This window comes from Melospiza melodia, chromosome 8 (assembly GCF_035770615.1).
Source record: "Melospiza melodia melodia isolate bMelMel2 chromosome 8, bMelMel2.pri, whole genome shotgun sequence".
NCBI classification, from domain to species: domain Eukaryota; kingdom Metazoa; phylum Chordata; class Aves; order Passeriformes; family Passerellidae; genus Melospiza; species Melospiza melodia.
The window spans coordinates 38192326-38205484 of record NC_086201.1 but is presented as its reverse complement, the minus strand read 5'-3'; the positions used below and the strand labels follow the sequence as shown (position 1 = coordinate 38205484).

Here is a 13159-nt window from a genome sequence, read left to right as displayed (position 1 = left end):
ATCCAAATTAAGATTCAAGGTAATTTCCAGGTTTGGCCACTGCTCAGCAGAGCAGCCCCTAAGAAAAGCGAGCGTGCTCACACAAAATCCCATTTAAATGCCCATTTATTCAGTGTAAAATGCTGCAAAGAGCACGAGGAATGAAGGCAAGGAGAGTGGAGAAGCTGAGGGAAACACACACGGGGGCACAAGGAGAACAAGAGCAGAAATGCAAGACTTAGAAATGAAATTAAAATAACCAGGATCCACCCAATCAGGGGGCTTGACAAGATGTGAACAGTGTGAGTCTAACAGGTAAAAGCCAAAAGGTCTATTGTAAAAATGGGATTAAAATATGCAATTAAGGTTAATATAAATGCTGGGTTACGTATGTGGAGTGACTTGTCCAACAAAAAATAAAGCACTCGTGGTTTTGGTCTTGTTTGCTCCTGTAATGGAACAGTATGAGGGACAGCATGTCTGCAATCCCACATTTGATGGTTTTTAAGTTAATAATCCTGTGAATCATCACAGATTAGTGGAACACACACATCAGTTGAAGCCTTCACCAACTACACCACCCACTAATCCCAAATGCAGAAGGAATACAATTCACAAGCAGACCCTGAGAAGTAAGATACAAGTGACACAAACGATGCTGGGCACAAATGATTTCCATTCCCTGCTGCAGACACATTTCCTCCAAACAAATCAGCTACCAGAAGTTACATTCACAAGTGCAACCAATACACTCCTGGATTGATGGGATGAGCAGCCAGAGCAGGAGTTGTGAAGCAGAACTGTATTTTTCCATGAGGCAGCAGCGTGTGAGACTCGCAGGGGGCTGCACAGAAAGACTGAATCACATAAACTGCAGCCCTACTGCTCTGCTTTCACCATGTTTCATTTGTGCCAAGCTCCTCGAGCTCATGACGAGTTTCTCTTCCAGAAAAAAAAAAGAGAAAGAGAAGGAAATAAACCTCTTAAGGCCAGAGGGCTGCGCTCACCAGCTGTTAGAACTAATGAAAAATACATTAGAGTTGTGGGTCAGGAAATCCTGACTCTTGATATCAGAGGGTTAATTGTTTCAAATCATGTCGGGTCAATTTGTGTTGCAGGAATTCTGCCTATTCTTGAAATGCCCTCTAATTCAGCACCAGGCACTGTCAAGTAGGTTAGATTGGCTGTGGATGCCCCTTCCAAACCCACACTGCTCCCTGGAGTCTCTTCAGGGTGGAAAGGGAGAAGCCCCACTGCTGGCTGCAGAAAGATGGGAAGCATTCCCTTCCCACCCTCAGCTCTGCAGCACGCCCAGAATGAATTCCCAGAGGTAAAAAAGAAACCTTTCCAGTGGGCAAACCTTTCCTGGGAAGTGTCTGACCATCCCAGCTGTGCTTCCTGCCTCTCCCTCACCTACCAGGAATATTTGGGGATGCTCTCCTGGGTTCCATTAGTTTGCTGCCTCAGCACCCACCTCTTCCAGGTGCATCCTGTGCCCACTCTGGAGATTGTGTGCTGCACTGAAATCTGAGCAAACACCTCCTTGCCTCTCCCACTGAGGAGAGCCCCATGCTGGGAAGGGAGGCCCAGGTGTCCCAGAATACAGCCCAGGTGTCTGGCTGTGTTCTCAGGAGACTGTGGGACCTGAAGAGCTCTAAATTTCAGAGCCAGGTTCTTCAGGGGGGTGGAATTCCCTCAAGTACTGCCATGGATTCTGTTCCATCCCGACGGAAGTGTGCAAGCAGCACAAGGTCCCTGCCCTGCTTCATTAGGCACCCGAAATTACCTGAGGCTCCTCACACATGAAATAAGGAGGAGTGAGGGGCAGGGTTGGACACAGATGATCCTTCAGGTCCCTTCCAACCCAAACCACTGTGACTCTGTGACAAATCTTTCCAAACCATGCTGGTTCCAGCACTGCCAACTCTCCCCCAACACGCTGACAATCACTTTCAGCACTGCAGCAGCAAACTTGCTCGTGAGTTTAACTTAGTTTTAAGACTTCTTTCTTCCAGAAGCATTTATTTACTCAACAAAATTCCTAAGGACAAGCAGCTATTCCTAGAGGAAGCCCTTCCATGCCCATCCCTGCCGGACTGGGCTCGATCAGCAGCACACAGACCGAGTGGGGTCAGTACTAATGAACAAACAAGGCAGTGCCAAGAAATATCCTGGCAGTGAAGGACGTGGTGCTGGGAGTATAACGAGGAAAGCTATTATTCTCAGAGCATGCCAAAGCAACACAGCAAGTGTGGAGGAAAATTAAGTCATCAGAGGAGACATCTCTTCTAAAAGAAAGTTAAACCCAAGATCTTCACCGCGGGCTTCTGCTCGAGATCCCCCACTCTTTATTCTGCTGGGATCAAAGCCTGCTTTCCTTCCCTGGCAGGCAGATTATTATTATTTTTCTGTAGTTTTAACAAATAACAGTAATAAATAAGATATGCTTGACATCCTGGTTGAGGCTACCTGCTTGTTCAGGGACGGCAGTTTTAAGACCCAGAAGTGAGTGCTTTGCTGGCAAAACCTGCTTTTTGTTGCTCTTATTTGGCTGTGAATCCTGACAGGAACCATGGATTTAACTTTGTGAACAATAACAGCAGAGATCCAAACCATTCTGAGGCAGGTACAGCAGAGCATGTGCAGGCCCTGAGGCGAAGGATGTAAAATGCTCCCCAGTCCCTTCGGCTGTCTGTGGAAATGATCAATAATGGGACTGGAGAGGGGGTGGCAGGTCCTACCTGTGGGCTGGATCTGACTTTGGGAGCTTCCCACGGGCTCCAGCCCTCCCCAGGCCCTGCCAGAGCCTCCTGGGCTGGGCTGGGCTGGGGAGGGACCACTGCTGGCATTCACCGCCTCTCCGGGAAACAGAACAAAGAAACTTTATTTTCGCAAAAGAGACAATAGATACCAACGCGAGATGACTTTTTCCCTTTTTTTTTTTTTTTTTTTTTTTTCCTCCCCCCTCTTTTTAATAGCTCTTGCCACTGTAACAGCAGCTAAGTGAATGCATGTCTGCAGTGTGAGCAGTTTTGATAAACAGCCTCTGCGGGCCACACAACGGGGATAATGTATCCTTAAGTACTGCCAATGAGCTGCCATTCTGCACAGCCAATTACTTCTGTGCGTCTGTCACTCAAAGGAAAAATGACTGAGCCCATTAGATCAAACCTTTGTCACTGTTCCTAATGCACTCTTAGGCCTCATTAATCTGAGGGAGCAGCAACACAGCCGCCGGTGCCTCATTGCCTCCCCCACAACAGGCCCACGTGAATCTTCTCATCTCTCCCCCAAGTGCACCACGTTAATCAAGCTCTCCTTATTACCCCGGTCCCTGTCACGCCGGAGAGCGCTCTCTCTCTTAAATGCTCTCATTATGGTCCATCTTTAGAGCCGGCTGAGTGGAAAAAAAAAAAAAAAATTAAAAAAAAAAAATAGAGGGGAAAAAAAAAAAAGAAAAAAAAACAAACCCGAGCCAGAGAGAAAGAGAAGAGGAAAAAGCAAGTCCGATCACATTAATATTCATGACAATAATTAGTATTCTAGGTCACTGAATATTCATGCTATTAGTTTGGTTTTTTATGGGTTTGCTGGATGTCCTGATTGCTGGAGTGTGGAGGAAAACAGCATGGTTGGGACTTTAGATGTCAACGGCAGTTCAATACTCCAAACACATTTGTGAATTTATTTTTTTTTTCCTCCCCCGTTTGGTAAATCAGCTTCAACCCTCCCGATGGCTTTAATACCTTAAAATCACTGGGGGAAAAGCACAGACATCACCTTTTTTTACTCATCTCTTGCCAAGGTCTGAACACCCAACCAGCTCGTGCTGCTCCCTGTGACCCTCAGGACACCGGGATGGCATCGGGGGCACAGGGCAGATTTGGGATTTTGTACGGTCACAGAGCCATGAAAATCATCCAGAGGGAAACAGGCACTGCCTGCAGGCTCCAGTCACCTGCCTGAAGCTCTGTGACACATCCCCACCCTTCACCCACCTCAGCAGCATCAGGGGTTTGCCCACTCCAGAAAGGATCCTCACACAGCTCATTTTTCCCTTTTTTTCTCCCTAAAGAGAAAAATCTCAGCAAACTCATCTTTCTCAATATTTAACTAATGCAGTTATTTTAACAAATATTTATTTCATTATTGTGCCCTGCTCCTTTTCTCTCATTATCGAGGGATATAGCATACTAACTAAATGAAAGTTTGTATTTCTCTAAATCTGGAAAGGGCAAATCCCAGTCCAGAGGAAGCAGAGAAAATGACCTTGAGGGATCCCCCTCTAGTGGGATGAAAGGGAAATCTCGGATGCACTTGAAATTGGGCTTTTTTTCCTCAGAAACGAGCAAACTGCCAACTTCTCCTTCCCATTGCTGCAACTGTGTATCACTGAGCCAACAGCAGAGTCACCCAGATGGAAAATTGACTGGGGTGATGGATGACAAAACTAAGTCCCAAACTTGCATTTGTGATCTGTGGCAAGTGCATAAAACTGGAGCTGGAGTGTGGAAAGTGTTCTGCACCCGACTGCAGAGTTAGTGACAGACAACTCCCAACAACCTCACCAGGCCACCCTCAGCCACCTCCAAGCAGGGAATTCAGAATTGAGGGCTCACTCCAGCATTTATTTGCAAAGGCACCCACAGGCTTTGGGAAAACTGCCCATGCTTCTGAGCTCTTGCCTTGATAAATATTTTTACTCATCACCAGCCTGATTGTAACATCTGAATCCTCACGGTGACCCCCCAGTTGAAAAAGATTATTACATGATCTGCAAAAAGCACCGAGGATTTGACAGATGATCACAATTAATGACAGACAGGAAGCTCACAGTGGTGAGAAGGTGGAGCTGCCATTCCTGCAGCATCTGAAATGTCACAAGCAGTTAGCAGATAACAACCTTCAGCACACTTAACGATGGCCCTGGCACTAACACATTTTTGGATACTTCACATACTGTACACTCACCATTTTAAGGAAATTTAATAGCACCAAATTTTTTAAATGAAGTGTTAATCAGGAAACAATTTATCTCTACGCCATAAGCTATTTTTAGTCGTGAACTTTCTACATCAGTGGCTCTTGCTACAGCTCAGGCTTTGGGTTGTTTGGAGAGGAGAAGAAATAAATGACTCCTGGGAGAGATTTCAGGAATAAGTTCACCTTCAGGTCAAGCAGCTCAAATCCAACCCAATTCAGGAGTGATGAAACCTGGACCCACTCCTGGCTCCCAAGCCAGGCTGAGCCAGCTCCTAAGGGCAGAGAGACTGGCCAGTGGGATGGACAGGACAGGACTCTGGCCCTGCTCCCAGCTCTTAGAGAAGGCTGGAACTGAGCAAGTCCAAGAATTACCCTTTTCTGAAGGACTTCCAACTGAGCTGCATCCACAGAATGATGCTCAGTGCCATGTAAATTCAATTTAAATTTCAGTTACTTCACCACTGTTTGTCAGCTTGGAGTGAAAATACCACAGAAGTGACATAATTTTGGATTGAAGGCAGCCAACATCCATTTTCCCCAGCTCACAGTTTCCCACCAAGTTAGCTTACAAGTGCGAGCACCTTCCCTGAAGCCACAGTTAACAACCTGCTATTTAAAGTCTATACAACATAAATAACAACCCTGCATCTCTCTGTGTTTTCTGGGAGAAGCTGCCACACAGAATCCCAGCTCTTACACAATAAAGCCCAAAGAACCCAAGAAGGGACCAGTTTTCAAATCAAAGTAAACCTTTTTCCAGGCAAGGTGCTTGGCTTTGCAACAGCAGCAGCCCAACCTTCTACTCCTTTCCCTGCTTTCTGACAGCACAGAAAATATTCCTTTTTCCTGCTGCTGTTTCACTTCCAGTTTGTTCACTGTCCCGCCATGACTCTGACAATGGACTGTCACTTGATGTTAAGGGAAAATTGGTTTTTTTTGTTTTTCCCAAGCCCTTGTGCCAGTGGAAACCCAGCAGGGAAGAGTAATCCAGATTTTTTAAAACTCATATATTTTCATAAAGGTGGGGATTTTTCTCCCCTTTTTTTTTTTTTTTTTTTTTTTTTACATCTCTGAAATGGAAACTCTCAAGGACTGGAACTGAGTTTGTCCTTCCCAAATTCCCAATATTGCCCTGATCAGCCTCATTCCCCCTATTCTGCTCACAGCACTGTTATGGGAAGCACCTTGGCAAAGACCCAAGGTGGGAAATTCAAGGTGTCTGATGCATCACTGAGGTCCAAAAAGGCTTCAGAGAGGGAAGGGGATGAGGAGGAGCTCGAGCTGCTCTGCTGCCTCACAGACCATGGTGGGAGCAGAAGAGTGGTTGGATCACAATAAATCACACTCAGAGAAAACTATTTGCTTAAATATGAACTTAAAGTATCAGTTACAGGCAATCAAATGGGCATTTTATCCATAGATTTCTTGGCAAAATTGGCATGGAAATCCATCCTTAAGGGGCATCTTCCAAGCAGGGCTTAAGTGTCAAAGGAAGGCACCAACCAAGCCAAGCAGTATTTAACATTTGGGGATGAGGTAATGTGAAGCAGAGAAAACAAAGTGAATTTACAGGCCTAAAAATCAAAATAGAAAGTGCTGATTTTTCCTGTTTGGTCCAAGCCTCCTCCACATGGCAGAGCTGTGTACAAAACCCTCCCAGTGTAACCAGTAAGTGACAAGCTCAGCCCTGTGATCCATTTTAAGGCACCACAAAGGCTCAAGACACCACTTTTCCACCAATACCAAGTGAGGGGAAGCTCTGAGGCAGCAGCACAGCCTGCAAGGGATGATTCCCAGGTGCTTTGACGTGGGGAGATATGTTTTGAGTGTGGGAGATAACTGCAGATATTCCAGGGCTCCTCCTGCCCCTCCAGAACTCAGCCCCTAGAACCTCATCAGAGTTCAGATGAAGAATGCAGGCACAGCTTGGGACAGTGCCCTTCTTTTCTTTATTTTCTTTCTTTTTAGTAATTCTTAACTGATTAATCCTTTTTATGTTTGCTTTTAAGCCAGTAACAAGCAGCAGCTGCTGCCCAGACAGCAACAACAGCAAAGTCTTTCAGTATTTCTAAGCAAGAGGATGAGGAAGCCAAGAGGGAGGAGAGAAGCTCCAACTATTCCCACAGTGTTATTTGAAATTCGCTACCTGAATTTCCCATAATTTGGAATTTCTGGCATAATTGACTTGTGTGATCAAACCTCAGGCTGGCCAGGACACACACACACAGTGAGAGCTGCGTGCTGCAAACTCTCAGGGAAAGTTTCCCTCTGACCTGGCAAACCAAGTAGATGCCAAAACATGTAAATTCCATGCTATAAACCTTAAATTCTTACATATCTCTAAATATGTTTCCAGAAACTTGCTTTTCTGAAGCTATCAAGCTATTTTTGACTGTGTTCAAATGTGTTAAAAGCTGAAACCTATTTAAATGTCTCCCCTGCAGTTTACTGACTCAGCCCAGCACTTTGCTTCCCTAAATTAGGAAGTATAATGAAAACCAAAGCACTCTCCACACCTGGTCATCTAAATTATACAGAAAACTGGAAAAAAAGCAACCCCAACCATAAATCATTTTCTCCTATGAGCTCTGTCAGGTCAAATCCTGAACAAGGGTTTGATGAAATCATGGCTTCAGACACCTCAGGGCCCAGCCTGGGATATCCAGGAGTTTCTGCTCAGTGGCACCACTTTAAAAACCCATCTCAAACAGCACCATTCAGAGCTGGAAGGGGAAAAACACTTCTCAGTTTTCTCCTAATAAAGGGAAATGTCTCAAAAATGCTGGGAATTCCACCTTGGCTTGAAGGACTGAGGTTTGGAATTAGATGATATTTAAGGTCCCTTCCAACCCAAACCAGCCTGATCCTATGAAGCATGAGACAGACAATTATCATTATCATTATCCAAGAGAAGACACCTGAATATCCAGGAATGCCAGGGCTGCTCATCCCAGTGGGTTTTGCACAGGGACAGGAGTGTGGGATGGTTTTGCTGGCACATGCAGGAGGTGTCTGCATTACCCATAAATGCAGAAGGCACTTGGCACTTTATGGATGTCATCCCAAACATGCTGACAGAACTTCCACTAGCCCATTATGAGTTTTGTACAAGCTGTGCATTTTACAGGATAAATTGTCTCCAATGTTTTCCCTTAATGCAATTTTTTAAAATCCACTTAGCTGTATGGACAAGTACTTCAGCAAACAATAAACATCTTTGTTTAGAGCTCAGAAGGAGCTATAAACCACTTCCACCAATAAATTAAAAAGCTTTCCACAGAAGAATCTTGCTGTTAGAAGAATGCATAATACTGAACCTTCCAAAAGTGGAAAGAAGGGCTGTGGGTCTCACCAGGAAGCCATAAAAAGTCCTTTCAGATCATACAGCATTTGCTTTTCCTAAGTATTAGCTAAGAGATCATAGATTCCTCCCATACGTTAATGACTGGGAAATTATGTAGAGCTTTGGCAAGTACAGGGTAACAAATACACAAAAACAGACACTGAAGGCTACCCAGAAACTCAGAATCTCTTGTGGGGGACAGATCAGCAGTCAGGGCTCAAAAACCTCCACATCAGTGGGTTTGTAAATCCCAGAATGGTTTGGGTTGGGAGGCATCCTACAGTTCAACTAATTCCACCCCCTACCACGGGCAGGGAGACCTTCCACAGCACCAGGCTGCTCTGAGCACCACCAGCCTGGCCTGGAACCCCTCCAATGATGGAGAGATATCCATCCCTGTCCCAGCTGCTCATGGAAATTCCCTACAGACACTGGAAATGCAGATTTTCTGCCATTTCCCCCCATGCCAGGTGCTCCCTTACCTGAATTTGGCGAGATGTGTAAACTGCTCATGTCTTTGGAGAGGCCATTGGTTTTGGGGCTGGAGATGGGGGCACAGGCTGAGGTGGCTCGGGGTGGCCTCTTGCCAGGGACCTTCACAGTGGTTCTCAGCAAGTCAATCTCTTTGCCATGGACATTCTGCATGTAATCCTGCACAGAGAGGAGAAAACCCCAAACACAGCATCAGACAGGGAGCTCTGGAGAGCTAACAGAATTAACACAACATCAGACAGGGAGTTCTGTAAGAATTAACACAACATCAGACAGGGAGTTCTGGACAATTAACACAATTAACAAACCTGGTTTCACAAGGCTCTGGCCCTACACTCTCTGCCCATACCCACCATATGGTTTTCCCCTTGCTTCCATGTTCCTGGTAATCCCTTCCACACTTCTCACAATTAACCCCTTAAGTCTGGAGCTTTCTCACAGATCCTCTAACTTCCAGCTGGGTAAGAGGTGATTCACAACACAGCCACGTGTGGGAATTCACTAGCTAAGGATCCCAAACATGAGGAGAAGACCAAGTGTACCTCCTGAGCACATTCATTTGTGTCTCCTCTCTGCCAGTGTTTTATGCCCTCATCTCCCTCTCCCTCAATTTTGGCTGGAATGGGTCAGCAGGCACCAAAGTTACCAAAGAGCACCGGCAGGGAAGGTTTCAGCAATTCCAACATTGTTTCCTTACAATATGACCCTTTCTGCACCTACACAAAACATCATCAAAGGGGAAAAAAATCATACAAATTACATATGATTAGAGCAAACACTGGGAGCCAGAAGTGGAAAAGGATTTTGCTAATTCTTGCTTGCAAAGCCACAAAGGGGAAATAAACAGAAAAGCAAATGGACATGGGTGTTTTTATCAGAGGGCAAATTGATCCTGGGATACACCAGCACAGCCATTTCCAGGAGAGATGGTGAATGTTAAAGGCAGCACACAAGACACCAGAGATCTCATCTCCTGGTACACAGGGCTGTGGTCACTCACATTCCAGAAAAAAATAATTGAAACTGGGACAACTATAGGGACATGGAAAGCAACAAAAGAGACACTCTCTTAAGGAGGACATGCAAGAGGGGCAGCACAGGAGAGGAAAATCAGGGGTGAAAAGGGGCAAGGGCACTGCACAAAAAGATACCTGGGCTGCCCAGAGAAGCTGGGGCTGCCCCTGGATCCCTGGAAGCATCCAAGGCCAGGTTGGATGGGGCTTAAGATAGTGGAAGGTGTCCCTGGCCATGGCAGGGATGGAATGGGATGAGCTTTGAGGTCCCTTTCAACCCAAACCACTCCAGGACTCTGGGATTAAGGACCCCGAGAGAAAAACAGCGATTTGAGGTGGCTGGGAGAAGATCTGGGCTCCCACTTTACAAGAGATTTCCTGAATTTACCCAAAATCTGTATCACTGCTGCCACAATCCAGAGAGATGATTGCTCCCTCATCAAGATTCTTTCACCTTTGGCAGTTTTTACAGCACAAATTATTTATTCTGCTCAAAACCCATCAAAAACCCGGACCAGCAATAATTTCTTCATAGTTAACAGAAATCAGTGATAAAACCCTTGAACTAAGCCATCACAGCAGCTTATTTTTCCCAAGCTGAGAATTACTAGCAGGAAAAGGTGGTGTCTGAACAATTAGAGGGGAGAGGACACAGCGCTCTGCTGCCCAGAGAAAAACAAAGGCAATCCACTCAGAAAAATTCCTTTACTAGGTGTTGGGAGAACAAACACCTTCCATCCATAAATCACGAACTCAGCAGAACTTTCTTGTTCGGGTGTCACTTCTTCACAAATTAAAACAACAATAAGCAGAAGATAATTGAGCATTCATTGCTTGTGGGCTGTAAAGTGAGGTTTAATCGGGGAGTGACTAAACCTCGGCAGGTGCCCTTTCCCAGCAGTTTTATTTAACCTACAACCAACTTCTGCTGCAGAAGGGGGTTTGGGATGCAGTTCAGATGAAGGCTGGGTGTGATTTCCCGACTTGAGATGTGGCAGGGTGTTGTTAAAGGCCTTTTGGCTGGGTGCAAAGCAGGCTGAGGTGAGCCACAAAACCACTTGAGGAAGCAAACACAAAACCAATGAGTTGCTGCCGCGGGAGCGACGCGCCCGAACCACAACAGATGCTGGGTAGGTATTAATGTCAGCTTAAATATTTATGGGGATATATCAAATGTAAATAATAAAGGCCCTTTCATCGTGGGCAGGGTGCAGGGCGATAATCTGCAGGTCTCCCCGAGGAGGGGAGGGCAAGGAGAGCGCTCCCAGCCCCCTCAGATCCTCGGCTCGCTCGGGGAACGAAAGTTCAAACCACAAAATGACGCCGGGGCTTCAGAGGAGCAATGGAGGGTTTGATCAGATTAGAACAGATGAGGGTCTTGCTGTCATCTGGAATATGCTGTGTTAAAGAGAAGACAGCAAGCTGGATTTTGATATGCAAATGGTACAGGGATAACTCCCCAAGATGTTAGTTGTAGAAAATGCTGATCCGAGAAAAAAGGGGGAAAAAACCCTTTAACAAGGCATGAGGGTAATTCAAAGCCAAGTACTTTTAAACAGCACTTAACAAGTCCCTGGAGCCCACTCAACAGTGGGCCACCCCAGACGTGCCATCTTCTGCCCCTCAACAGCTTGAAAAAGTAGTAATTGCGAATCCATTTGCATTTTTCTTCTCAACTTGTCCGCGTTCATCATTTGGCAGGGCAGGGGGGAAAAAAATAAAAAAAAATTAGAAATTAAAGGCAGCAGCAAAGCAGAGGGACCCCTCCCCAAACACGTGGCGCAGAGGAGACGCGGGCCCCGCGCTCGCACCTCCGCCGCCGCTTGTTTTTTACATTTCGCTCCTAATTATGTTGCATCTATTGCCATACACTTAATTAGCTGCATTAATGTGATTTCTTTTCACATAGTCAAGCAATTAAGAGCTATGATTGAGTTTCATTCAATTAGCCTCAACAAACATGCTAATTGATGTCCCAGATGCAAATGAGGTGCAGTGAGAGAAACCTGCTAGCAATTGAGAGTTGTGGCAGGGGGGACCCGGCGCTCGCAGCTCGCTGGCAGCAGCACGGCTTAACACGGCTCCCCCTGCTCCTCCCAGGGCAGGGGGGACACCAGCCATGTCCCAGAGAGATCCCTACAGGATTGAATGCGGGAAGCACAGGATTGAATGCGGGAATCACAGGATTGAATGCAACGGGCGCTGTCTGTGGCTCCGGTGGCTGGTGGAACGTTCTGCTGTCCCAGGTCTCCATCCGGAGCTGTGAGACACCGGGCAGGCCGTGGCCTGCAGTCAGCACTAACTGGCAGCTCCATCTTAGTCAGAGCAGGGCTTTGCTGCCTCGGCATCCATCAATCCATAATCCCCAAATCGCGCTCCCCGCGTCGATTCCCGTCCCTTCTCCTCCTCCCCGGGTTACCGCTCCGCCACCGAGGTGTTAATGTGACTACTCAAGGCCATTGACCATTAGCTACAGGACTAAATAAACTGTTAAAATATCAGGGGGAAATCAGAAAAGCTGCATTGACTGAAGATGACGCCAAACATTACTTGACAGCCCCACAAAATGAATTGCCTTGAGTAAGAAAGGAACGATGCGCCATGACACAGAATAATGTAAAGCAAAATTACTTTAGTCCCGCTCTTCTTACAGCAGCTCTCTGTTTGCAACAGCAGAAATTAATTTAACCAATTAACTGAGCAGGAGCCTTTCAGACATGCAAATTGAGCAAATGGGTATGATCATGTTTTCTAAACAAGCCTACCCAAAAAGTGACACCCCCGTTTTGGGGGGGGTCTCTTTGGATTTTGAATGCCAGCAGTTGTTGAATTTACAGCTGCACATCCCAGTGATTTCAGAGACACTCCACCAAGGGCCACAAGCTGAACCCAGGCTATGTGTGGCTCCAGCTTGATGCCTATGTCCAGCCTGGCCCTGAGCACTTCCAGGGATGGGGCAGCCACAGCTCCTGTGGGCAAGGGCCTCCCCACCCTCACAGGGAGGAACTCCTTCCCAATATCCTTCAGCTTAAAGCCATTCCCCCTTGTCCTTGTGCTCTAGAGCCAGGCTTAAGTTAAAGACATGGCTCAGATTATCGAAAACATGGATATAAAAAACGTTACAGAGTTTGAGGGTTTTCAAATAATACAAGAGTGGTGGATAGGGAGAAAGCCCTTCACTGGGGTTACAGTTTTACCCTGGGCAAAGGGGTTTCCAAGCTCACACTGAAATCACTCGCCTCGGGATAAGCCATGTGTCACAACACTAAAATGCAAAATAATATCTGCTCCTTCCTCGAGGTCTCCCTGTGTTTCTTCCATCTGTCCCACTGCCACCCTTTTCCAGGGC

The 13159-nt window shown here is 46.3% G+C and overlaps 1 protein-coding gene across 10 annotated transcripts in view; it reads right to left on the bottom strand.

Moving 5' to 3' along the window:
- The window catches only part of AGAP1 (ArfGAP with GTPase domain, ankyrin repeat and PH domain 1), a 329181-nt gene that overhangs the window by 112132 nt on the left and 203890 nt on the right, over positions 1-13159 (bottom strand). For all 10 annotated transcript variants that reach the window (XM_063162741.1, XM_063162742.1, XM_063162746.1 and 7 more), the window contains one exon: positions 8788-8956. In XM_063162741.1, coding sequence (XP_063018811.1) covers positions 8788-8956 — 169 coding nt within the window. The remainder of the gene's footprint in view (positions 1-8787; positions 8957-13159) is intronic.